This window comes from Rhizopus microsporus (assembly GCF_002708625.1).
Source record: "Rhizopus microsporus ATCC 52813 unplaced genomic scaffold scaffold_4, whole genome shotgun sequence".
In the NCBI taxonomy this organism is placed as follows: Eukaryota; Fungi; Mucoromycota; class Mucoromycetes; order Mucorales; family Rhizopodaceae; genus Rhizopus; species Rhizopus microsporus.
Genome location: NW_019671919.1, coordinates 1291225 through 1316795, shown reverse-complemented (window position 1 = coordinate 1316795; position 25571 = coordinate 1291225). Strand labels below are relative to the sequence as shown.

The 25571-nt window shown below is 35.5% G+C and overlaps 10 protein-coding genes across 10 annotated transcripts; 6 read left to right on the top strand and 4 right to left on the bottom strand.

Annotated features, from left to right (window-relative positions):
- Positions 1 to 17: 17 nt before the first annotated feature.
- Positions 18 to 925, bottom strand: RHIMIDRAFT_235722 (uncharacterized protein; the record flags this gene model as incomplete). Its single annotated transcript, XM_023608402.1, has 3 exons — positions 18 to 301; positions 354 to 589; positions 639 to 925. 3 exons carry the CDS (start codon positions 923 to 925, stop codon positions 18 to 20), a joined length of 807 nt encoding a protein of 268 aa, XP_023468673.1.
- Positions 926 to 1175: 250 nt separating this feature from the next.
- RHIMIDRAFT_199902 (NAD(P)-binding protein) lies at positions 1176 to 2155 on the top strand (the record flags this gene model as incomplete). Its single annotated transcript, XM_023606417.1, has 2 exons — positions 1176 to 1455; positions 1530 to 2155. 2 exons carry the CDS (start codon positions 1176 to 1178, stop codon positions 2153 to 2155), a joined length of 906 nt encoding a protein of 301 aa, XP_023468672.1.
- A 358-nt stretch (positions 2156 to 2513) lies between these two features.
- Positions 2514 to 4116, bottom strand: RHIMIDRAFT_276802 (uncharacterized protein). Its single transcript, XM_023612652.1, has 5 exons — positions 3653 to 4116; positions 3438 to 3596; positions 3304 to 3385; positions 3185 to 3255; positions 2514 to 3136 (listed from the first exon to the last, which is right to left on the bottom strand). Exons 1-5 carry the CDS (start codon positions 3734 to 3736, stop codon positions 2702 to 2704), a joined length of 831 nt encoding a protein of 276 aa, XP_023468671.1. The 5' UTR covers positions 3737 to 4116; the 3' UTR covers positions 2514 to 2701.
- A 1917-nt stretch (positions 4117 to 6033) lies between these two features.
- RHIMIDRAFT_276781 (general substrate transporter) lies at positions 6034 to 8025 on the top strand. The gene is made up of 9 exons (XM_023612651.1): positions 6034 to 6058; positions 6125 to 6129; positions 6198 to 6476; positions 6578 to 6603; positions 6667 to 6802; positions 6863 to 7198; positions 7270 to 7331; positions 7380 to 7435; positions 7496 to 8025. The coding sequence occupies exons 3-9, from the start codon at positions 6214 to 6216 to the stop codon at positions 8012 to 8014; spliced, it is 1398 nt and encodes a 465-aa protein (XP_023468670.1). The 5' UTR covers positions 6034 to 6058; positions 6125 to 6129; positions 6198 to 6213; the 3' UTR covers positions 8015 to 8025.
- A 575-nt stretch (positions 8026 to 8600) lies between these two features.
- Positions 8601 to 10460, top strand: RHIMIDRAFT_249864 (uncharacterized protein; the record flags this gene model as incomplete). The annotated part of the gene is made up of 4 exons (XM_023610668.1): positions 8601 to 8897; positions 8954 to 9173; positions 9226 to 9307; positions 9356 to 10460. 4 exons carry the CDS (start codon positions 8601 to 8603, stop codon positions 10458 to 10460), a joined length of 1704 nt encoding a protein of 567 aa, XP_023468669.1.
- Positions 10461 to 10577: 117 nt separating this feature from the next.
- Positions 10578 to 12072, top strand: RHIMIDRAFT_249863 (uncharacterized protein; the record flags this gene model as incomplete). Its single annotated transcript, XM_023610667.1, has 7 exons — positions 10578 to 10580; positions 10645 to 10698; positions 10759 to 10911; positions 10969 to 11072; positions 11117 to 11204; positions 11261 to 11757; positions 11820 to 12072. 7 exons carry the CDS (start codon positions 10578 to 10580, stop codon positions 12070 to 12072), a joined length of 1152 nt encoding a protein of 383 aa, XP_023468668.1.
- A 75-nt stretch (positions 12073 to 12147) lies between these two features.
- On the bottom strand, positions 12148 to 12843 carry RHIMIDRAFT_199766 (O-methyltransferase family protein; the record flags this gene model as incomplete). The annotated part of the gene is made up of 1 exon (XM_023606407.1): positions 12148 to 12843. One exon carries the CDS (start codon positions 12841 to 12843, stop codon positions 12148 to 12150), a length of 696 nt encoding a protein of 231 aa, XP_023468667.1.
- A 4164-nt stretch (positions 12844 to 17007) lies between these two features.
- Positions 17008 to 18230, top strand: RHIMIDRAFT_276748 (uncharacterized protein). Its single transcript, XM_023612650.1, has 5 exons — positions 17008 to 17431; positions 17486 to 17568; positions 17615 to 17974; positions 18030 to 18090; positions 18141 to 18230. Exons 1-5 carry the CDS (start codon positions 17015 to 17017, stop codon positions 18177 to 18179), a joined length of 960 nt encoding a protein of 319 aa, XP_023468666.1. The 5' UTR covers positions 17008 to 17014; the 3' UTR covers positions 18180 to 18230.
- A 4394-nt stretch (positions 18231 to 22624) lies between these two features.
- RHIMIDRAFT_235715 (uncharacterized protein) lies at positions 22625 to 24126 on the top strand (the record flags this gene model as incomplete). The annotated part of the gene is made up of 8 exons (XM_023608401.1): positions 22625 to 22645; positions 22707 to 22958; positions 23019 to 23319; positions 23374 to 23591; positions 23640 to 23781; positions 23838 to 23863; positions 23926 to 23986; positions 24035 to 24126. 8 exons carry the CDS (start codon positions 22625 to 22627, stop codon positions 24124 to 24126), a joined length of 1113 nt encoding a protein of 370 aa, XP_023468665.1.
- A 300-nt stretch (positions 24127 to 24426) lies between these two features.
- On the bottom strand, positions 24427 to 25233 carry RHIMIDRAFT_276743 (uncharacterized protein). The gene has a single exon (XM_023612649.1). The coding sequence runs from the start codon at positions 25187 to 25189 to the stop codon at positions 24551 to 24553; it is 639 nt and encodes a 212-aa protein (XP_023468664.1). The 5' UTR covers positions 25190 to 25233; the 3' UTR covers positions 24427 to 24550.
- Between the last annotated feature and the right edge of the window lie 338 nt (positions 25234 to 25571).

The following is a 25571-nucleotide window of genomic DNA, read 5'->3' as shown; positions in this document are numbered from 1 at the left end:
TTGTGTGTTTTTTTTTATTATTTTGTTTTTTTCTCATCCACTTCTTTTCTGGATGCTATTCTCTTCTCCCATCTTGAAACATAGGTACCATAGGCTAAACCTGAAGATACTAGAATAGCACTCCATGCTTGTGCTACCTTTGGCTCAAAAACAGGAATACCGAGCCACTGACAGAATTCTGGACTGGTAGCAGCAACATAGAACAAACTGCCAATAAATGAGGCCTTCATGTCGATCGATGCCACATGAAGCAATCGAGGTGTTGAAAAAGTCCAGTTTGTCTCAGTCAAGCGGAAAGCGTCTATATGAATGTTAAGTCCTCTCTCCTATCATCTTGCTTGGAATATATTTACCGATCCATAATCCACCACCGCATCCGGCTAAAGTTCCGCATAAAATCTTTGCAACGTACTTATCAGCACCCAAAGCAGGATTGGATCCAACACCATCGATACCATGTTGACACATAGATAAGGCACGTAGAATACTATCTGATAAGGTGAACAGGTGTTCGACAACGGGTATGTTGAATAGAAAGTCGATCACTTGATAACCATATGAGCCAGAAAACATGGCCAGATAGGTAGTACTAGATAAAGATGATTATTATTATTATTTTATTGTCCTGTATTTATTACCAGTGAATAGCCCAAAATTGATTGCTTTTCAAAAGACCAATAGGCTCTCCTCTTAATATTGATACTGTACATCCACCACCACTTGCCATGACCAATGTGGCAAGTAAACCTTGATACCATCCAACCTGGCTATGGCTTACGCCTAGAGCAGAACGATATGAATAATTAATCAAGATAGCAAAAAGTACATCCAAGACGGGTAAAGAATAGTTGATGATGGGAATATCGACTTTAAGATCAGCCAATCCAAATACAAATTGGACTATCTGTTCGTTTAAGGTAGACATGAAAGAAAACAAAAAAAAGAGGAGAAGAGGGGAAAGTGTTTCCGATTTTTTAAAAAAAAAGTTTGTTCTAAACACAGCTCGTCAGGATTTATGCGTGAGAAAGGTATAAAAAGCATAACTTTAGCTTTCTTTTTTTTTTTTAGCTTTCCTTTTTTTCACCATGTCTAATATTCTCGTGTTATCCCAAACTGATGTTGAAACGCTCTTGTCAAGAACAAATGCTCAAGTCTGCAACCAAATAGTAGACCTGATGGAAGAAACATTTCAAAAGTACACTGCAAGTCATTCTGACACTGACATTGCGTCAAAGGTACAATCACCTCAACGCGTAGGCGTCAAGTCAAGCTTTCATCACGTCTTATTTATGCCCTCTAGACTTGAGGAAACAACATCTATTAAAATCGTGAGCGTGCCTACAAAAGATGGTAAAGGCGGCCTAGCTTCCACTATTTTGGTTCTTAACGAAGAAACCGGAATAACGGAGGCCATCATCAATGCCGATGCACTCACAGCAGTAAGAACTGCAGCAGGTAAACAAAAAAAAGAAAAGAAAAGAAAGAAAAACGCGTATAAAACAGATGAAGTAATGACGTATTACATATAGGGTCTGCCCTTGCAACCCGCCACTTGGCTAAATCAAATGCCAAAAACTTGGTTGTTTTCGGCGCGGGAGCTCAGGCACGATCACATGTAGACATGATGATCGCAGTTCGTCCTACTATCAAAAAGATTGCCATTTGGAATAGAAGTGTCGAGCGCCGAGATAAATTGATTGAGGAATTGAAATTAGCCTATCCAGATAGAGAGTTTATTCCTACAGACCAAGATTTGCAAAGTCAAGTAGAACAAGCTGATATCATCTGTACCTGTACCAACGCGACAAAGCCAGTTCTCTTTGGAAAATGGCTAAAGCCCGGTGTTCATTTAAACTGTGTTGGTTCTTATACTCCAGACATGCACGAAATAGACCCTGAAGCAGTAAAAACGATCGAACGTATTGTTGTTGATTCCGTAGAAGCTTGTTCGCACGAAGCTGGGGAACTGATTAAATCATCTCAACCAGAAGACTGGCTCGAGCTTGGTCAATTGACCAAAGAAGTAGACGTCAATGAAAAGAATAAGATTACATTATTCAAAAGTGTAGGCATCAGCTTACAAGACAGTGCCATCGCTGGTTTCATGGTTAACTTGGCAAAAGAAAAAAAGATGGGGACAAGAGTTCCTTTTTAATATTCATTTTATTTAATATAAACAAAGTCAAGTGTAGAAGCAGTTTATCTAAAACGATGATTAGTTAGCATAAAAGATGAATAAATAGAATAGTTTTGTTTTGGGACGTGTATAACAATAGTTCAGCGAGTATAAATAGCATCAAATATACCTTCGTAGGGTAATTCTCAGTGCTTGACTCTATTACTTAACAATCTCATCATAAAAGGCAAACACGGCCCCCAAAACGACTACAATGTCAATACTTTACCTTCTTTGTTTGTAAAGAACAAAAGAAAAAAAGAAAAAAAACAAAGTGAAAGTAATTCAATGACATTTATTGTATAAGAAAAAAAAATTTTTGTGTATAAAGTGACTTGCTTGCCAATCAGACTTCAACCTACACTTTGGACACACCATCATTTTTGATAGTCACAAAGATGAACAATAACTACAATTCAATGCCTTAAGACAAGTGTTTATTAAATTATTAAAAAATGCGTATTTGTATATTATGGAAAAGAATAAGGAAAGGGGAATAAATAAAGTGTAAGAATTAATTATGGCCTATTTACGATTAAATGGTGCTTTCAAAACATCTACCAAGTTACGGAAACTGAACTTGAAGCCCCAGCCGGAGGACTCGATTTGGTCAGCAGATGGCGACTGTTCTTTTACTTGTTCTGGTAAATCCAGCGTGGAAGATTCTTCCGATATCTCTTCAACAGCATCAACTGAACTAATTGCGTTCATATCAACACCTGCTTCTCTTTGTTTGTCACATGTAACATCCACTTCTTCCTTGACGTCAGGTACGACACCATCGGCAATGTTTGTTTCCTCTTCTTTCTTTTCATCTGCCCCAATTTCAACGTCAGCCATCACAACGTCAGATGACTCTGTTTCCTTCTTGTCAGTCTGCTCAGCAATAGCTTCCTTTGCGCTCTGACTGGCTTGTAAATGCTCCCATTCTGAGTTCACTTGCTGGTCAGTTGCATAAACCTTTTTGTCAAATATTAGCAATCTGCTATATCAACTGTTGGCACTTACAATTAAAGTTTTGGCCTTTCTCTTTTCAATCAACTGCTTAACTTGATCATATAATCCACAATTGGTAATATCTATCCTGGTTTTAGTGACGTTTCTCTATTTCATGTGCATAAACCTACATCCTTCCTGGTTGCCACTACCAACATGAACTAATAAAGCGTCAGAAGTGTTTTCATGCAACTTTAAGACGTCAAGAACGCCCTAAATATGAACTGTGAATGATAAATAACATGTAAAAAAAAATCTCGTGTACCATAAGCAATACATCAATCAAAGTTTGCTTTTTTTCAGATTGAAGTTTTTTAGTATAGTTTCGGTCATCTGCAGGACCATAAAATACACTAAAAGCTGCAGCTACTGGTTCCTTTTCTTCCAAAACAGTTGCGCCAATCCATACAGAGAGAGAAGTTTCCTAAAAGAAATGGATTTAAAAAGATCATACCACACTTGATAGCATATATTCCTTACTGTAGATTCTTTCAAAGCTCTTTTTGCTAACAAGGAAAAGCAAAAAATGTTACAAAAAAGGAGGGAAGAAGTTTGTTTATGCATGCATATATACTCTTTGTTCTTTTGTTAGGCATCTCTTTCACTTGCTCAGCTGGGATTGAAGAAAAAGATCTCTTTCTTCTAGGAGCAATATCAGTTTGCTGGGCTGACTCGAATGGAGATAATAACTGACTATTGGCAACTACTTTTGACATTTAAACGATTATAAAAAGAAAAAAAAGAAAAAGTGAAGAGAGAGAGAAAAAAAAGAGTGTTGGGGTATTAATGTGGAACAAAATAATTTCCCCTGATTTTTTATAGGCAGTTTAAAGGGATCAAATACTAAACTTACGTTATGCTTATTCTAATAAACATATCCGCCTCAGATATTACGCGCTCATAAACGTATGCTACAGGTAAAACATATGCGGCATCCTCTTGCTAAACTTTTATTTCAAAGCAAGGAAGGGTATCTTTAATAAAAGTGAATAGTAGTAAATATATTGTTGTGTTACGTTTCACTTTTATTGGACTTATTAACTGTTGTCATGGTTCCTTTGATTTCACGCATTAAAAGATGAATTCTGATTGGACATCACATCCAATACATCCTAATTTCCTTTTTTGTAAATCAAGGACTAAATCTTTAACAGTTTAATCACTGTGAGCATTGCTTTAAACTTATCCTTTTCTTAAGCCTTTTTTTATCATAAAGATATAGTCAGCATATGTATCCTGTAGCTCTTTACGCATTCTGAGCTATATACTTTGCTTTCATTCTTTGAAATAAAGCATAATCCTATCATATAATGTTAAATGAATATGATCAACGCAGTCGCTGATAAAACCATAGGAAATCAGATAAGTTAACTTGTTATAAAATAATCATCGAGCACATTTTGAGAACGAAGCATGAACATATCGTTTTAATGCTTCAGGAACCTCGTCGTAGTTTAAATTTGAACAATTGAAAAGGTTTGGTTTGTCTCTCACTTGTTATTGAACGAGATTACAAAGTAAATGCTTTTACAATTTGAGGATTATTTCAAATAGAGTAATGACGCGCTCCAAGACAAATTTTTATCACTTTCGGGGATACAAGGTCAAAACTAGAGGTCGAAGGACAGACGTGCAAATGGTGCCTTTAAAGAATTTTTTTTTGTTGTGGAATGTCTTTCAAGATCAACAAGATCTCGTGTGAATCGTTTAAACTACGACTATAGGGCACCACGAAAATTGCCTCAGACAATTCAATAAGAATAATAGCCTATGCTTATTAACACGCTAAGCAGCTGCTGACTTTCACACTAGGTAACTTTACATCATTACCAGTGACTACTTGCTGTTTTGCCTAAGGTAGTATTATGAGTAGCCTGCTGCTCTACATGATTGTTTCCAAATTGTGAAGATCCTGTTTCTGGTAGTAATACAAGCTAAGCTTCAAACACGTTTACTAAACCGCGATGAACCGTAGTATTAGTCACAAAGAAAAGACTGATTAGAATTTGAGTGTAGCTTTTTATGACCGCATGATAGATATGACATCAGGTGTATAGTTTTGACCAATGATGTATATATATATATATTTATAAAAGAGAAACGATGTGACTATAGAAAGTGTATTTTTTTACGAGTCGAGCCAATCATGTTGACATTCTTTTTCATTCTATGAATGCCTTTTTTCGATCAGCTGTTGTTTACATGACTAGTGTCCAATAAAGAAAAGGTGATTAGGCTTCATTCTAAGCAAGTGCTATCGGCCACAGTCGGATGTTACTTCCAAACGAAGATACAATAGTGCCAAGAGTAGTCAACAGGGTTCCCCCAGATTTCCAGGAAAGGTAAGATTAGTGTCATTCTCGGATTGATTACCATGAATCATTGTGTCTGTATGTGTAAAGAATGGTACTAAACACAGCCACGAGTTTATTCATTTTAAGTCTTTGAAAACTACATGACGACAATAGTAAGGTCCAACTTGAGTCTTTCATTGCAACTCAAGGAGAGGAGAGAAGGGGTTTTTGTAGTGCTGTCATGGTGATAAAGCTCATCTTAATCGTTACTGTTTGTTAATTTTAACTTTTAATGTGCCACCAACAAATTTATTTTTTTTTTCTTCCTTCTCTTTTTAAGCCTTTTCTTTTTCTTTTCTTTTTTTTTTCTTCTTTCTTTCCCCTCTTTTTTCTTTTCTCTCAGTTTCCCAGAATAATCAGGATATCAACCCGCTTTCGACAATTGGTCGTAATGCGACTTCAACTGTCTAGTACAACAAGAGTACAGCTATATTGCTGGTAGATTGAGAAATGACTATATATGTATTTGATATGGATTAACACTTTATAAATGGATTATTATGATAGTTTTCTAGCATTGGGAGGCTTACTAGTAAATAATTTCTTCCTCCAAAAAAAAGCACTCTAGTTATTGTTTCAAATTAACCTTTTTTTTTAGTGTGGGTAAATGTTATTAATGAAAATAGCGTAGAGAATAAAGAAACAAAGTTGTATTAATCTACGATCATCAGTTATAACTTTGCAGTGATGACAGGAATCCTATTGATGCCATCGTTTCAACAAGATATGGTTAATGTAGATGATGGAACGAGTAGTGTCATGATCAGTGCATTAATGGCTGGTACAGTGATTGGTGCCATTTTTTCAGGACCATTAGCAGATGCGATTGGAAGAAAGGCACTCATGGCACTAGGAATTATTGCATTTATCTTTGGTAATGTTCTTCAAGTTGGTGCAGATAATCTAAGTACAATGTATGGTGGAAGAAGCGTGACAGGTGTCAGTATTGGGTAAGTGTCTTTCCCCCTTTTTTTTTTTTTTTTTTTTTTTTTTTTTTTTTTTTCCTCTTTACCCGTATTATCCAGTAGAAACATAACCATCTATTAAATAGGATGCTCTCTATGGCTGTGCCATTGTGTAAATCTTTTGTCTTATTGGCTTGGTTTTTAACTCTATGTGCTTACTTTATTATATTTTTAGATCAGTCAGAAATTGCACCAAAGAATATGCGTGGTAGATTGATGTCTATCCAACAATTCACCATGACACTAGGAATAGCAGTAGCTTATTGGATTGATTATGCATTCATGGATGTGGATGGATCTACAGGATGGAGGTATACCCTCTCTTTTTTGGTACATAACAGCATTAGTCTTAATATACATCATTATCTTAGACTTGCCATTGGAATTCAACTTATACCTGCACTCTTTGGTCTGATAGGATTACTCTTATTAATTCCAGAAAGTCCTCGCTACTCTATTGATAAAAAGCATACGACACAGGCACTTCACACTCTTGCCAAGATTCGTGGGGATGGCACAATAACACATAATGCAGCATTGATGGAATTTGTAGAAATGAAGCAAAATATCACTTTTGAACACAAGATTTTCAAGAATGAAAAGTATAAACGTATCTTTTTTTCTGGACCTGAAAACAATCGAAGGAGACTTCTCCTTGGCATGGGCGTTCAGATATTTCAACAACTGACAGGCATTAATGCAATATTGTAAGGTTTGAGAAGTAGAGAGCGGGTCATTTGAAAAAGTTCTTTTTTTTTCTCACATTTCACATCTTTAGAGTATTTGCTCCCCAAATATTTAAAGCCGCTGGATTGTCTGGAAAAGGCGTTGCACTCATGGGTAAAAGATAAGAATACGAGGATACATTCTTTATTAATACATATTTAGCAAATGCGCTGAGTGGATCGATTAATCTACTGGCAACCATACCTGCTATGATCTTTGTAAGTTGTTAATGAACGAAAAAAAAAAAAAAAATTCATGCAAAACTCATTTAAAATAAGATTGATAAATGGGGTAGACGACCTACCATGATTATCGGAGCCATTGTTTGCTGTATTTGTATGGGAATTATGGCCATTTTAGCAGGTAGACATGGATACGGACATGATGTAGTTACTACAGAAAACGATACTGGTAATAGTATGAGCATGGTTGATCAAAAAAACCCTTTGGTTCTTTTATTTGACACCAATGCACCTACTATCGGATTCTTGGTTGTCATGTATGTCTATGTGGCAGCATATTCATGCACCTGGGGTACACTGGGTTGGGTTTATCCTGCCGAACTTTATTCTCAAGGTGTAAGAGCCAAAGCTCTTGGTATATCAACAGCCTTCAATTGGATAACGACTTATGCAGTACTTCAACTAACACCCATCATGCTACGAAATATTGAATGGAGAACATATGTACTATTCTGCGTGATGTGTCTCATCATTGCTATCATTGTTCATCTCTACTTTCCCGAAACAAGTGTATGTGTATCATTTGTATTCCAGATAAAGAAAAACTCACACTGATCACCATTAGGGTAAATCATTAGAAGAAGTTGATCTCATATTCAGCTGTCGATTTAATTATTACGATGTGAACGTACACCATCCTCAAACAGCTGCAGAGGCATTAGCACAGATGGAAAAAGTTCAACAGCGAGATAAGAACCTGTATCGATTTCCATTTACACCCGAAAGAAGTTTCAGTTCAAATAGTCATCATAAAAGATCTACTCTTTTACCACAATATCATCAGCCGTCCTATGTAGTCAAGTTCCCGCAAGATGCCTATCGTCGTTAATTATTCAAACTCTGTAGATACTCATATACCACTTAATCTCTCTATCTATCTCTTTCTCTACTTTTGCTTTTTTACTCCAAGTAATTAATAACTATCATAGCAACACCCACCCACCCACACAGCAAAAATACTTTTAGTTTCATATACCACAGATATTTTCTTTATATTGTATATAAGGGTATTTATAATCATAATTGATAATAATAACACACACACATATCTTTCTCTCCCATTGCTTCTATGATTTATTAGTCTAAATAATTGATTTTTTCCTGTTTGACTTTTTTATATTTATTTATTCTTTTGTTTGACATGGTTGATTCCAATGAGAGCACACAAGATGACCCTTTATCAGCTGTATTATCCCAATTAGCCTCTCTAGATAACTCTGATCCTGAACTTCAAGCTGTAGACGACGATCAAGATATGCAGGACATTCTTGATGCTTTACTTGAATTACAGCGATTAGAGGGACAAGAAGGCGATTTATTTGATCAAGACAATCTCACCATTAGTTATGCTATTTCACTTAATCAAGAGTTGCAACGAGAAGCCGAAAGGCAGGTTGCACTTATCGATCAGCAAATGAAGTTGGTGATAGATAGGCTTGTAAGTGAAACTTTTTTTTGCTTTTAGTCGCATTAGAAATAACTCTCATTACATAGAACAACTTGAAAGCCATAGCTCGGCAGGAAAGCACTTGCAAACACTTTAGAAAGAGTGGATATTCTCAAAGTGTAAAGAAAGTCTTGTTCTTTGATGAAAGTGAATTATTACAGGACAGTGACGAAGAAAGTCATGATGAGGAAAGTGCAAGTAGTGACGAGGAAAACGATGAAAATGCAGATAATTCAAATAATGAAGGGTATAGGATAGCAAGGGGATGTAAGTTGCGTTTGATCAAGAAAATCATATCCTTAAAACCTATTTTCTTTAGGGACAGGATTGGAAAGAAAGAGGTTATTTGAAGCAATCCATTCGGAAGCAAAGAGAGTGATAGCTCATGAATTTTTGAAAAGGTATACATACATACACTCACTGGGCAGATAGCTAATAAAGAACGTTAGAAATGAACCATGGCGTGTTTGGGAGATTGACAAAATGGTTCCGTCTGAACTAGAGGCTGTTCCTGTCAACAGGATTGACTGGGAACGTGTGAGCTCTTTACATGTCACCACTCGTGACCCTAATGAATGTTTGATCCAGTGGACGACGCAAGAACATCCCGCTATTAACAAGAAGCCTTGGTCTGCTCAGGAATCAGCCAAGCTTAATAACCTCGTCTTGACTCACGGCGAGATTGGGCAGTGGGAAACGATCGCAAATGAATTAGGCACCAATAGGACGATTTCACAGTGTTTTTCACGGTATATGGCTGATAAACATGCTCGTGGACAACACCGAAAATGGACACCAGAGCTGGACGCACTCTTGGAGAAGGGAGTTCGGATGTTTGGGGATCAGAATTGGCAGCATGTTGCATCCATGTTTGGAAATAAGTCAGGGCAGCAATGCTTGCAAAGGTGGCGAAAAGCAACTAGTCCGGCTATTATAAAAAAACGGTGGACACCTGAGGAAGACGATATGCTGAAGAGGGCAATGCAACTATATGGGGTTGGCAATTGGAGAAGGATTCAGAGATTGGTGCCTGGAAGAACGGATATGCAGTGTAGAGAACGGTATGTGAACAAGCATGATGAATCTGTTCGCCGCGATAGAATCACTGCTGAAGAAAAGCAAAGGATAAAAGAACTTGTAGATGAGTACGGACCAAAGTGGTCCTATCTTACTCAATTTTTACCTGGAAGAACAGATAACCAAATAATGAAAACATACAGGTCCATAATAGCCTCTGAAGAAAGAAAAAGAAAAAGCCTCGAGAGAAAGCAGGAAAAAGAAAGGGAGAAGCTCGAGAAAAAAGAGGCAAAGTTAAAGATGAAACAGGCAAAACAAGAGGAAAGGGCAGCAAAGAAGAGATTATATGAGCAGAAAAAAGAAGAGACCAATGCAAACAAAAAACCAAGAAAACGAAGGAGAAAGAATCAGGAAGAGGAGACTGTTGCTCAAGAAGAATCGAGTTCACAGAGACAAGAGGGAGAGGAGTCTGCTGTTCAAGAAGAACCAAGTTCGAACGAACAAGAGGTTGTTACTGAGGGAGAATCGGGAAAATAATTCATAGGTGTGGCTTTTGTCCGGTTGTTGAAAAGTGAGAAAAAGTCTCTCTGTTTTTTTTGTATGTATCTGTAAATAATCCCTTATTTATAAAAGAATTATAGCCTTCAATTAAGCATGGTTAGTTTAAACACGAATAAATTATTAAAAACTTGTTTGCTCATTCTTTTTGTAATGACTGTAGAAAAACGGATCTAAAGAAAATTTGACATGGAAGATCAACTATCTTGCAGCCCAAGTAAAAATAACATTAGTTATGAATTCATATAACAAACCAACACATATATGTCTAATATAGGTTGGCGAAAAGACACACATGAAGACGGCCATTATGGCTGCATCAAGAGCAAAACATCAACAGATCCATAATCCAAACTTTCAACCAACAGATACAGAGGCTTTAAAAGAGGAGTTGCAGAATACTAGAAAACTGAAGCTAGAACATAAACTGGTAAGCAATCATTGATTTGATCGATTTGACAACATATAATTAACAAGAATACGAAAGCATCAAGGAAGAAGAGAGATAAAAAGTGCATTAAAGAAATCAAAGATTATTGAAACACAAAAGCAGATCAAAAAGATAAAGTCAGCCAAGGCCATGGGAGAAAAGTAAATAGTGTTGTGTTTCTTTTTTCTTTTCTGTTTTCTCATAGTGATTATAGGAATGATGAGAAGGAATCTCAAAAGAAAGTGAAGCCAGAAGATCTACCAAAGCTTGAAAAAGAACTAGATATGCTGAAGGTATGTGATGAGATAATCGATAGATCATAACATAATAATCCTTCTGTGTATAACAGCATGTGGATCTTGAATATCTTGCAGATAAAAAAGTCAAATCGACCCTTCAAAAGAATACTGCATTCAAGAATGAGGAACTAGTGAAACAAGTGATAGATAGTATTGAGATAAACAACAAGTACCCAGAGGATATCGACAAGTTGATATTATCCAATATTGAAGCAAGATTATTAGCGCATAAGTCAGTTGTGGCCGAAGTTCAAAGCATCACTCAGTCCTTTATCAGCATCTTGAAGGGAGATGCAGAAAAGATTGAGAAAAAGAAGGCCGAGGAATTAGAAAAGAAGAAGAAGGCTGAGGAAGCGAAAAAGAGAGCAGCTGAAGCAAATGACGAAGGACAAGGCGCTAAGAGACAAAAGATGAATGGCAAACCTAATGCTTCATCCAAATTTACAGATTCCTTGACAGAATACGATGAAAAGAATGATGAATTCTTCAAAAAGATCTATGAAGGCGAGACGAAAAAGAATAGACCAGGACAAAGACAGAGAAGAAAGTAAGTTGATAACAACAAAGAAAAAGGTGTATGTTGATTTAACTAACATCTTTATTCTATAGACAATGGGAAGAACTGTATGGTAGAAAGGCAAATCACATTTCTGAACAGTATAAGAAACGAGAAGAGAAGCGACTAGCCAATCCAGACTATAAACCAAAGAAAAAACAAGAAAAGAAATTAGAAATTAAGAAGGCTCCTGCTGAGCCTATGCATCCATCATGGGAAGCCAAACGTCAACAACAAGAGATGATGTCTAAGGCTTTAAGCGGAAAAGTGTCCTCAAATAATAAAATTGTGTTTGATGACGACTAATATATTCAACTGCTGATAACAAACTTTTCAATAAATACAAATATCTAGCATGAGTGAAGTTTAAGATATACATATTTATTTAACATAACAAAAGGCAAGACCATCATGGCGTCCAAAGCTCACAGTTTGTAAAGCAGTAGCAACAACGCGGTCATCTTTGGTGATAAAGTCATTAAAATCACGGACACCCTTAAAGTGTGGTTCACTCTGAGCATTTTCATCCAAAAAACGTCCACCAAACACTACATTATCCGTGACAATCAATGTACCTGGTCGAGAAAGTTGGATAGCACGATTGAAGTAGTTCACATTGTTGTCTTTGTCAGCGTCAATAAAGACCAAGTCAAAAGCAGGCTCCTTCTTGGCAATCAGGTCATCGAGTGTATCCAAAGCAGCACCAACTTTAATTTCAACAACTGAAGATAGACCGGCGTTTTCGATGTTCTTTTTAGCAACATTTGCATGCTTGGGATTCCTTTCACAAGTAATTACTTTGGCAGAACCAGGATTACCTGAGGCATTTGCAAGTACTGCGCGACCAAAATGGATAGAGCTAAAACCACCCAGTGTTCCCACTTCCAGAATACGTTTAGCTGAAGTAGATAGAGCAAGGACTTGAAGGAGTCTGCCATGTAAGAAGGATACGTTTTGAGAAGGTAAACCAGCTTCCTGGCTTGACCTTAAAGCTTCTCCCAGTACTTTATCTTCTCTTACACCAAGGCGAGTTTCAAAGTATCTTTCAACAGTTTTAGCAGTTTGTTCGGAGGCCATAATGATAATAATAATAATACGGATAATAATGTAAAAAAGGCGAAAAATTGTCCCTTTTATATTCACACTCCTAACAATGTCTTATTCCGCAACAATTTACCATCTTTAGTTCATGCCAGGTCAGGGGTCTGTAAGATGCATGAATTGTGTGTATTCATGAATAAAAAGAGCCAAGAGTTTTTTTTTGACCAATGAACATTGAGCTCTAATCAGATCAAGTTACAGACTAGATCAAGCACAGAATATACAAATAAAAGTAATCCAAAATTATTCAAGAAAAATGATATTCATTACTGCTTTAATCAGATTCTATTTGCTTTAGAAAGGATTTGTAAGCATGGATTCTTTTTGGATTAAAATATTATACAAGAAAAGTGTTACATACTATGATGTACAGCGAACGACCGCGTGCTTTTACATATAGAAATTCCGAAATGGCGCGCCTTGTTTTAGAAGTTCCATCTGATAACTTTTAAATATCCGATAAATTGAGCCAACTCTGTATTTGTCAGATGTAACTTTAATTCTGATATTTTGTTTAGGCTGAAAATCATTTTAACCTGCATTGCTACTTGATATTAATATAAACGGGTAGAAGGACACGATATTACATTACTCTTTATAGTGCATCTATATCTTATCAGATGGCTACAAAAGAGTACCTCTTATTAATACGACATATTTGCTTCTTATTCACGTAAGAATATCTCTTGCTAATACAAACGTCTTTTTCGTAAACTCATTTTGGCCGTCGTATTTCTACTTTTATATAAAAGAAGATCACACCATTTGTCGTCATATAATAAATATGCTTTGTATAGAAGCCAAAGCCATCTTAAATATTAGTAAAACACGTAATATTAAAGCCACGATATATAGATGTAACTGGTTGACAACATTTATTCTTTTATAAAGATCAATTTATTTTTTGCCATGAATCCCTTCCTTACTCTGTTCATGAAAAAATCACAAACAGCCTTGTTTCGTCTACTTGCATTCTTATGTTTCCCCGGTAGAGCAACTTATTCATTGGTTATCACATAAGCAGCAGTGATCGAGTTTAAGATAGCTTTGTTCTTCTAGAAGCATATAAATCTGGATGTGACTTCATAAGCAGAATCATGCTCACTGATCAATGATCCCATCAATATTGTAACTGAGAACTTTATTGGAGTACCAGCAAACGCATATACTGATGCGTCGACAGAATTTATGAACAGAAGCTTGTACTGTATATTCTACACGCCATATAAAATATTTTACTGCATTTAATGACTGAAATACAGAAAAATATTGATAAAAAGGTTATGATATACGTAATCCGTTATTGTACTTCTGTCTTTGAAAAATACAAGCTAGTGTTACAATTCCTGTATTTAGTCTAACAGTTCATTATGCTGTGCTTACCTTATAAATACTTGTGGTATGAGATTACTCTAAATCTATATTTTATGAATGAACGTCAAAGAGATTGATCACAAAACACGACATTTTCATATAACGCGACATAACCAACTCTTATTGGCCAGAATCGATTTCTTAATAATTTAAAATGACGTTTTTTGTAATAATGAGCTCCCTCTCTCGTAAAAGACAGTAGCTTATGTAGATGATGCGCACAAATATTTAAGACTCCAAATAAGAAAATATAAAATGGCTAAAGAAGCAATAAAATATTCCGAACATCCCAATAAGGTATTTAAAAAAAGCAAGTAAAACATATGAGCAAAGGGAGGCAACCATTACCCTCTTCTTTGTGGATATGTTGAACATTTCCGTAGTAAAAAAAAAAAAAAAAAAAAAAAAAAAAAAAAAAAAAAAAAAAAAAAAAAAGAAAAGACGTATGGAAAGTATGTTTACCTCAAGATTTACGCGACGATACTAAGGAAACTAAAGAAAAATTCCAACAGTTTATAACAAACACTTTGGTAATCTTAAAGTCAAGTAACGTTCTTCTATGCACTATGAAAATATCTAGTTATTTGTTTAACATCATTATTAAGCAATATAATTTCTATGAGATATAACAGCCATTGTTATATCAAAATATGAATGGTATTCACTTGATTATTGATTATGACATCCTTTGATAATAATACATGTTGCTTTGCCCAAAATATATGTGGCATTTCTCTGAGAAAAGAAAGCTCCCTATACTGTGAAGATAATTCAATAATGCCCTGAAATATTGGAAGGGACTGATAATAAGGCAAACAGAGAAAGGCTGAAATAATAAATCCGGTTTATACACATTTTATAGTTAAATCAGGATTTTCAACCAAAGTCATTTATGATATATATAACTTACGACTTCTCAAAACTTTTTTAGATTATACATGAAGTAATAGCAAGTATTATTAAAGCGTTTCGGGACTACAATTATTTTTATGCCGTCCATCGCATAATTTATATAAAAGCACACATTTCAGGAACCAAATGGGATTTTGTTTAAGCAAATTAAGATTAGAGAATAGTATAAAAAAGGTTTTCTTCAAAACTGACCACAGTCGTGTGGTTTATTAGCACATATTTTATATCACCCTCTATTTTTTATAAAGTACATCATTTTATAGTCAAATAATAAAAAGAGCCATCTAAAGCCCTTCAATGTATTTTAAATAGAAATTTAATATCTAGAATAGCTTGCAGGCTAATATCATTAAGCAGGAAAAGCTTTGTCGTTTTGCTTTTGCTGTGCGGTCAGTATTGTGTGTCTTTTAGGTATTGTTAAAAGTTTAGAGTATCTATTTAGTATTTTCCAAAGTTATTTTACGATAATTAATAAAATCAACTTACTATTTGCTATATATGAAAAAGTAATATTTAAAATAGCTTACTCTAATGATATACTATATTAATGACATTCTTTCTTTTATGTACTTTTATAATATCTTTAAAATCTAATAAGTACAGTACCGGCAAGATCCTGCTAGTTGTAGGTCGTGCAGCCTAGAAACTGTAGAAATGTTCAAGTAATGCTGTAGTTGATTTTATAATTAATCATCATATCCTGAAGCAAAGGAGTTTAGTGAAAAGAAAGTGTTAACATGAGATATATAATATATGGAATTGATTTGATCTTTCAACATTTTGCTTTTATCTTATTTTTACTTCATTAATATACTTTTGCCTGTGCATGTACAAAATAATATTAAAAATCCAAGCTATGTATTGAAGATAACTGATGCGCTCATACACTTGAGTGCTACTTTACGAGCATAATTTGTTACTATCGCTTGTTTTTAAAAAGCAAAAGTTAAATATGCTTTTGTAAGAGCTCATTTTCGATCACAATGAATATACAATTCAACTTGATTCTATATACGGCTTTTACTAGGCATGCTTACTACGTGTAAAAAGTATCTTTCAATTGCTTGGTACGACTTTTGCGGATCATTTTTCATCAATATAAATTCATTGTACATCCGTTCCAGATCATATCGAATAGTGTCTCCATTCAAAAGCTGAAGTGTCATGTTTCCGGAAAACTAATGATGACCTACTTATTGAGCGTATATTGACATGAATAGATAAATAATTGATTTGTTAATGTTTTACAAATTAACGTTTTTTATCAGGTCATATCCTTTGTAAGTGCTTTACTATTTCCTATAAAAGTCATTTGTCTGTGCTTTTTTTTTGTTTTTTGTTTTTGTTTTTGTTTGCAGTTGTCTGCTTTTGCCTTTAATGAATAAAGCAAGTTTTTAATTTTTCAAATATATTAACCTGAAAAACAACACGGTTTCTAGGGATTCATACTTCACTTTATACCATCATATTTTGTATGTAACTGTACCTATTTGAGCTTCTCTTATAGTAGCCATTATTATTTTGAATGGTCGACTATTAGTGTATCTTTTATAAACGGTTAGAATGTAACGAGTGAAGGTTACTGATCTATTTTTTCTTTTCCTCTAGAAAAAATCATGATACATATAAAAAATAAAGAAAAGCGCGTAAAATATAAAAAAGGAATCCTAAGCGGGTTACATATCTCATCTAACCAAAAGGGAGAGGGCTATCTACTATTCATTCGATAATCCTTTATAATCAACACCAAATTTATTAATGCAGCTGCACTCGTGTTCAAAGATAGTCCTAAAAAAAAGTTACCGCATGGCTAAAGACGAATTTTTTTGTTTTTTTTTAATATTTTTGTTGAAATTTAAAAATGGATGCTTCAAATACAATTACGGAAAAGGAATGTAGCAAACTGGTCGATCAAGTCTTGAAAGAAGATAACATTATTCCATCAAAAGAATCTACAAATCAAGAGAAGCAAAAAAATGGGGATAATGACATTATTCAAGAATTTGACGAAGCTAATCTTGACAAGCCTGAATTAGCCAAAGAAACGATCGATCGCGACAAAGTAATTGAGAAGGAGGGCGATGATGGCGATAAGAGCAATGAAGATAAAGTTGCTGAAGATGAGGAAGATGTTGACATGGATGAAGAAAGAAGAAAGCAAATCGAACTAGATGGGCTGCTATCTAAAGCTTTGGCTGAAGGAGAAGAAGAAGAGGAAGAGGAGGAGGAGGAAGCAGAATACGAAATAGAAAAAATCATTGGACACAAGATATTCAAGGTAATAATGGACAAAAAAATAATGAACAGCGGATTGACTTTGGATTCGATCTAGGGAAAAGTTGTTCAATACGAAATCAAGTGGAAGGGTTATCCTGAAGAAGAAAACACGCTTGAAAAGGCCAACACGATTCACAAGTAAGTAAGCAGATTGATAATCATACCAACACTAACATATTTTCAGTGACGTGTTTGATCTCTGCAAGCAGTATTGGGACAGCCTGGGTGTGAAGAGACCTCCAAATGCACCAGGTTATGAAAGAGAGGGCGAAAAGGAGGAAAAAAAGAAGGTCAAATCAAAAAAAACAGATTTGAATGGAGAGAGCACGGTATTAGGTAAACGGCATCGATCTATCAGCTTGGATGAAGAAGAAAAGAATGACTTGGATCCCAGGCATGTCCCTCGATGCATGCATGAGAAAGGATATCGCTTCCCTACTTCTTATCCTAATGAGAATACACGGTGGGGTGAAGAAATGAAGAACATTTCAGCTGTTCAGCTCTCTCCTATAGACAAATCTATTATGCTGACTTATGTCGATTGGTAAATATTAAACGATACAATGTCAGCATTCAATTAATAAAAATCAAAAATATAGGAAAAATGGTGAAAAGACTATCCATTCGATGAAGGAAATTCATGAAAAATGCCCGGAAAGCGTAAGTTATCACTAGTAACAATTTCATGTTCTTACGCATATTTATTTTAGTTGATTAATTATTATGAAGCAAGATTAAGGTTTGTTTAGATGGCGAATCAAAGTTTTAAACCATTAATAAAAAAAAAGAAATAATTTGGCTCAAAGCTTTACCTTTTTCATTTTTGATAAAGAGCATTATTAAAAATCCATATGACTGTTCCTGAGAGCAAGTGAAACACTTTTACCAAACGTGTCCAAAAAGACGACTGTGAGAAGAAAAACAAGTGCCACATTAACAACGCAAAAGACAATAAAGGCAATTCCGTCCACAGTGTGATGTTCAAATTACCCGTGACACATAACCAAGTCTATATTTTTCTTTGACAGCTCAGCAATATTATAAGCAAAGAAACACATATCGCTTTTATGTAGAATATGATAAAATTAGTTTATCAACACGTTGTTCGATAAATTTGTTTGACTATTATTTCATACTTGTCGTATATCAGCGAATATATACCGAAAGGGCCAATTGCAAGGACAGAGAGGTCGTCTCCAAGTATACTTGTTCTACTAGGAGTAAATACCTAAACTCCACGAGGAGAGCTGTGTTCGATACGGCGATTTATATCGCGACGAAATCCATGTAGTCTATCACATCCACAAAGAATGCTATTGACGATCTTGAGTATGTTCTTCGAAGCATTCATGTCATGTTGTCAAAGCAATCCACATCCACGAAGGATGCTATGGAAGTTCAGCAAATACTGTCTTGTTTTTTGTTGCTAGTTTCCTTAAACCTTCAAAGCTATATTCATTATGGGTCGTTATTGGCTCATAGATATATTCATGTGCATGCGGTTCATTAATAAATACCTGATTATCTTTAAACTTGGAAAGTCAAAGGTAGTATTGAACATACTAAGCTTAGCTTCATAGTTGCTTTGTATAAGCTTACTAGTAAAAGATGAGAGTGTATTTGGGTTTATGGTTACTAATCGCCATTTAAATGACAGTATAGGGAACAAAGAAGGAAGAGTCGCGCTATATAGTTTGGTTTTCCTTGCTGATCTTGTTGCTGGATCTCTTGATACTTTTGATTTTCAGCCATCAGTCTCTTAAGTATTTCTCTAAGCATAGGAATATAAGATGCTGTAGATGCAAATAAGCTTTTGAATATAACTGACTTAGGCATTTTTGTTTTTGAAAGCCCTTCGCGGTTCTTTCATCGATTGTTCTATCTGTTATATCCTCAGGCGACGTTGCTTGACCATCACAGATATACTGGTAGCCGTATTCAGCAAGTCTTTGAATATATTTACTATTTGACTATGTACTTAAGTGTATTAGAACTAGTGGTGTACAATATAAAGAATTGATTTTTATTAACTGCTTCACTGAGGTTCTAATCGTACGAACCAAATGCTTGTCGCGCAGGTGCGGTGTTCGATTCGGTAAAAGACAACCATCCTCTATGTTCTCCTTATTTTTGAGCATTCAGTAGCTAATAGGAAAATTGCCTCTTCCAAGTATGCATAAATAGGTCTCTCTTTTTTTTCTCTTTTTTCTTCTTTTTTTCCCCCTTATTACGCCTACTCAACTAAAACAATGCTCGCTTCTATGTTCGGTCACAAGTCAATTCACGGTATCCGGAAGGCGCACCACGCACTTTGCCCCACACTGTAACCTAGCACTTTCTTGTTGGCGATTCAAGGGGAAGCAGAATACTGGAGTTTGCCACGGAAGGGATGCCATGGATCTCCTAGTAATTAAAAAGCACCGCTCTGTATTTTGTGGGGATTGTGCCCTCTAGACGATGATTCTCCGTCCTAGTTATCGCTAGGACACATCTAGATGCCTTCGGGGTAAGTTGTATGTAATAATTTTCTTACATAACTAACTGTATAATTCTTTATATTCTCTCCTTGGTACTTATTACTCTCATTTGTATGTCGTCTCCTTCGCACGTATTTTATTTTTAACCTTTACGTAAATACTTTTTTTAATATGCGCCAATTATTTTTTTCATACACGTTATAATTCTATCCTCTTTCTGAAATTTATTTTTAATAAAACAGTATTCCTATAGAGTAGCCTATGATCATGTACAATAGCTTTTATACACGACGTTCCGCTTGCCAAAAAGGTCACTTTAAAAAATATAAATAATCATTTACAGATGGTATCAGTATGAGAGATGTACATGATCGTCATCGTATATCAAATGCTTTGACAATGATGAATTATAGGATAGGAGTTTTTCTTTCATCCTGCGGCCTTTTAAGATCACCTGAAGCTTTTAGTATCATTTTAGCTATTGGCGTATTTTATATTATGAACTCAAACACGCGCACAAAGGCAGTTTGGAAATACTCAGTAAAAACGAAATCTTGATAGTTCAAGAAGAAACATTTTTGGAAGTCAGTGCATGCTTAATCTGTTGTTAGCAAAATGATAAACTAAAATAGATAAGCCTTTATTTGTCAAGACGAAAGGTAGATTAATCTCCAAGCCCCTAACATCACCTCTATTATCCTTACTCATTGTAGTGATCTTGGTCTATCTTTGTCTTTTTTAAACAAAAAAAAAAGAATATTTTTGTGCGTAGCACTCTATAATCTTCACAAGCTCCTTTCAGTCTTGCTCTTTTCTTTGAGAGGTAAGTTAGGTTTTTATTAAAAATTTGAGCTGCACAATAGAGGCAGAGCTTATAGAGAGGGATATGGAAAGGCATTTTTAGTGCGCTTTCTTGATATCTGAGCGCCCAAGTATTTGACACCACATTTTTTGGAAAATTGGGTAAATGATCCAATGCTCTTGTTTTGATATAAACTTGAATGCTGTTTTGTAATCGAGAAAATTTCGTCTGATGACATATCAAAGCGTTCATATACTTTTTCGCTTTGTGGATCGTATATATGAAAGATATCATTCATGAATTCGATAAGCTGTGATTCAGAATCTAAAAGATGTGACGTTAGTTTATGAGCTGTAATGAACAAGTAAGACAATAGGGGCAATGCTTACGGATTACTTTATCTTTTGTTTGATTATCTAATTCAATTTTCTTCAAATATTTTAGATGGTGAACTCAGTTCTGCATGATGGTACCGTTTGTACTTAAATGGAAAAAAATTGATTCTTTTACTTGCAAGAAGATATGGTTCTGACGGCGTATCGATGTAGCAAAGTTCAATGTTCTGAATTGCGACAGTTTTTGCTTCATTTAGATTTCATTTTCAGTAGTTAATGGTGTACACTATGCGTACGAAGAAATCCACGAGAGGGTTAATGTTATAAGCACTACATGTGATGTCATCAACAAACCTTTTCGATGTGCAATGTCACGTTAAGCTCGTTCAGAACAGATATCCTTCCATGTTTCTTGATGTAGAATGTAACTTTTATAAAGTTTCAAGAAAAAGAGATAAAATGCGGTTATTGCTGTATTTATTTTAGTTTTATGTTGTCAGTCTATCAACAAAGAACCAAGATCATTTAAGGGTGGTATTATATAAATGATATCCCACTGGACAGCTTTAGATTAGGCAGGCACTTTGGGTAGTATGTAGTTGTAAAATGACTCCACATGTAGTGCCTAGGAGAAGCGCCTGTAGCATGGCCTTCTCGTGGATTTCCTCGCGCGCGTAGTGTTCATCTAGTTAATAGATCGTCGTAGAATATATAAGCTGCTTGCAGATGTGTGATCAGTATCTCTGGGTTTGAGGGCATTCAAGTGGACGGAAGGTTGACGCGAGCTAAAAAAAAAAAAAAAGGTCGACTCTGTCATTTTGTCGAGTTTTTATTCTTCCTTGTCGTTATCGTGATTTTATTTTAACCGAAAATCAAGCAAGAACAATTTGTTTTTTCAGGTTAGCTTTTTGTCAGCTAATCAAGGCTAACAAGACTGTCATCACATGGACTCTTTGTTTCGACATTTATCCCAGCATTTGTAAGAATGAGAAACAGCCTTTTTCTATACTCTTGCAGACTTTCGTAATTCTTTTTGACAACGTGTCTTCTTGCAAAAACCTATGGCTCTTAACCTTACTTTTTGCCACTGCCCAGAAGTGTTCTATTGGGTTAAGCTTAGGAGAATAAGTTTCTAAAAATACGAAATTGACTTTGATTGGCCAGCGACGTTGTTTTTGAATTGTTCGTGGCTTCAATTTTAATTGGCTTCTTGGAAGCACTGTATCCCTCATATTTGATGGATTAAGCTTTTTAGCAGACCAAGCACTTCACTTGACATGTCATCCAGCGTATGTTAAAGGTCAATAGAAACGAAAGAAAAGAGATCATGATCAGTTTCAAGGATGAAAAAAAAAGATATACATCATATACTCCTCTTTTTCTCTCTCTCTCTCTCTTTCTCTCCTTCCAAGTATCTTCTCCCTACCCCGCTTTTTTCTTCTCTTTTTTCCTCTTTTTCTCTGTCTTTTTTTTCTTTTTTCTTTGTCCTTTTATATTCTATATTCCATTTTAATAAAACGTCAGCTCCTTTTACATTTATATTTTTTTTCTTTTCTTTCTCTTCTTTTTATGTTATAAAAATGTGGTCTGTTTCACGAATCGTAAATAACCATATCACCATGGAAACAAATGACCCTTGACTGACCATGCTAAAACTAATAGTTTGGGGATTCAAAATGGATAAAGGCGATATTGATTTCGATCGTTTTACAAGCAGTATTAGCCATAATTTTTGAATCAATTATATTAGGAAGTCATGCTAATGAAATCAATATCATCAATCAAGAAAGATTAAACCAGCAAGCATTTGGACAAACCCTTAGAATAGCTTATGCCAACGCACGATCATTACTAGTCTATTTCGCTCTATTCATTATCGCTCAACTATTCACAGTCATTTTAGTGATAGACGCTGTAATAACACACATACACACACACACACGATAAGAAATTAAATAATTAATTTGTTTGCAGGTCCTCCAGAAAAATACAATAGAGCTAATCGCGCTGGCCGCATTCGAATTGGGCCTCAGTGCATATGCCATCATTCAGTTCCATCAAGCCTCTAATTTATTTTCCAACAAGGACGACCCAACCGTATTACTCGTCTTGGCCTTTTTGGGTGGCGATTACCATGCTTCGAAATGGGCAGAGATCACACAGATATGCATCATGCTTATCTTTACTATACTTTTCATATTTTTAGCATATAAACTCTACTTGGAGTTTGGTTGGCAAATTTACAAAAAGATTGGCGCAGATTTAGCTATGCGAGGTGAAACTCTAGAAAAAGCAGCAGCGTGATTGAATATTGACCTTGATTTTATAGATCGCTACAAGATGTATCAGATATTCATGATGCTACTCAAATTTGATTTTTTCTTCTTTTTGGCATTTTCAATCCAATACCTTGTATTGCTCATCGTCACTTGGTTACCAGAAGCAGATACTCCAGAATCTAAAGCATTAATTGTTAGAGAATTGATTGAACATATCGTTCTTAGTTGCCTTGTTTCCATTGCCATGTTGGCATTAGCTTATTGGGGTGTAAGTTAAGCAATAGATGTAATGTACATTTGTTAAACTGTATCATAGTTACGTAGAGAATGCAAAATACACATGTACTTGTTTACGGCTCTATCTATGGCAAGCATGGGGTACTTTATTTACATGTTAGTCACCATATCCAAGGATCCTGATCGATTTGTTGGTTCCAAGGCTTTCTTGACTTTCTTTTGTAAGTTTTTTTTTTCTCTTGATTGAAAAAGTTTGAACTAAATATGTATATGCTAGTATGCGTTGATATGGTGCTAATTTTGGTAAGTTTAATATAAATAGATCTTTTAAAATTAACCTCCCTTTTCCTCACGCCTTTAATTAGGTCTCTGTGCCCGTTGCTCTCATTTGTCTCAAGAACTTTAATCATGGCTTGATTAATCACAGTAGGTATATAGTGAAAGAAAGATGAAATAGATACTAAATCATGTTAGTATCTCATGTCTCTTCTCATTCAATGCACTCTATCAATAACAATACAGGGCCTATAGATGCTACTAATCCTGAGAGATGGTCTATTGAATAAAGACAGAAAAGGAGAGGGATTATTATTATCATTATTATTATTGTACATATATAATGAATGTCTAGATTATTATTATTATTAAAGCCTGTGTCCAGCAACAGCACAGAAAATAGTCATAAAAATAAAAGTGATAAGTATAATAATGAATAAAACCACGAGTGATCGTAATCTGAGGACTTGTCTGACACGAGGTTGAGCAATGGTATTGAATTTGAAAGGCATTGTTTCACTAGACTAAAGATTTTAGTGTGTGTGTTTATGTATGATTTCTCTATATATTTTTTTCTTACCTAATGTTGAAACATAAAACCCATATAGGATCGATACCGATAACAGAAGTAACAATCGAAAATACACCTAATCCTATCGGTAAAATACCCTACAGAACAAAAAATAAGTCTCCCCATCAAAACATACAGATGTTTTATTTTACCCATAATCGCTGTTGCCATGGAAACACATCTAAAAAGATCAAGGAGAGTTCAAGTGAAAAGCCAATGAATAAAAGAAACAAACCGAGTGCTAAACGGCCCACTTGCTGAAAAAGTGTAAGGTTCATGAATACTTTATACTTTATAAACAAAGGGAAAGTTGTTTCTAGCTGCTGATAGACAAACTGCTTGGCCTGTAAAAAGATAGCGGGATCCTCGGGTCCTAGCCGCTTATGGTGTAGATAATCGTCATTAGAGAAATGGTGCGTGATGGCCTGCCTGATCTCTGACGGAAGCTGGGTTATTTCCTTCTCGGCGTTAGGTACAATGTATCTTAGGTAAATTCGTTCAATGACCTCTGCCATTTCTTCCTGTGTCGGCCTCCTGCTGCTCTGTGTCGATGTGGCCGAATGAACAGTCGTTGCCATTGATGGACGCGGTTGGATGAGTAACATGCGTGTGAGAAGATCGGGAAAGTTGGAGGAGGTGGAAGTTCTGCCGTCGGATAGTGTCAGATCCGAGGGATGAGGTTTATTCAGACAAGGTAGTTGCTTGGCCTGGTGTCGAATGTATCTTTTATACAAATGTGCCGCCTGTGCTACATCGAGCCAAAAATCCAGCAAGATATCCATTTCTAGGCGGTCTCGTAGGACGTTCTTGAAAGGATCTGTTCCTGACCCAATCCTAATTGATATTATTCATGTCACTGACAGACTCAAATTTATTACCGAGCTTTTTGTCGTTTGTGGTGAAGAAGATCATCTCTGGTGTGTTGCGGACATCGTTCGTCGAGACTTTTACAGATATTTCCCTGAGGCCCAGGTTTTACCTACATGCGAAAAAACTATATGTTCTAATGGCATTACCTTACCTCCTTCGATCAACCTTTTCGAGGATATCCATTTTTGTTACCTGATGCTCATATCCTTAAGATCAGCACTGCCAGATTGCCAGGACAGTATGGTCAAGGCAAACTCGGTGTGTGAGAATCTCAGCAGAGCATGCGCGCCAATA

Coding starts and splice junctions, on each gene's coding strand:
- RHIMIDRAFT_276743 (XM_023612649.1), bottom strand. CDS start 25,189: ATGGATATCTTGCTGGATTTTTGGCTCGATGTAGCACAGGCGGCACAT.
- RHIMIDRAFT_276802 (XM_023612652.1), bottom strand. CDS start 3,736: ATGCATAAACAAACTTCTTCCCTCCTTTTTTGTAACATTTTTTGCTTT. Junction 3,386..3,437: donor TGATTGATGTATTGCTTATG/GTACACGAGATT, acceptor GTTCATATTTAG/GGCGTTCTTGACGTCTTAAA. Junction 3,256..3,303: donor TAGTGGCAACCAGGAAGGAT/GTAGGTTTATGC, acceptor AAACCAGGATAG/ATATTACCAATTGTGGATTA.
- RHIMIDRAFT_276781 (XM_023612651.1), top strand. CDS start 6,214: ATGACAGGAATCCTATTGATGCCATCGTTTCAACAAGATATGGTTAAT. Junction 6,803..6,862: donor GATGGATCTACAGGATGGAG/GTATACCCTCTC, acceptor TCATTATCTTAG/ACTTGCCATTGGAATTCAAC. Junction 7,332..7,379: donor AAAAGGCGTTGCACTCATGG/GTAAAAGATAAG, acceptor ATACATATTTAG/CAAATGCGCTGAGTGGATCG.
- RHIMIDRAFT_276748 (XM_023612650.1), top strand. CDS start 17,015: ATGGATGCTTCAAATACAATTACGGAAAAGGAATGTAGCAAACTGGTC. Junction 17,569..17,614: donor AAGGCCAACACGATTCACAA/GTAAGTAAGCAG, acceptor ACATATTTTCAG/TGACGTGTTTGATCTCTGCA. Junction 18,091..18,140: donor ATGAAAAATGCCCGGAAAGC/GTAAGTTATCAC, acceptor TATTTATTTTAG/TTGATTAATTATTATGAAGC.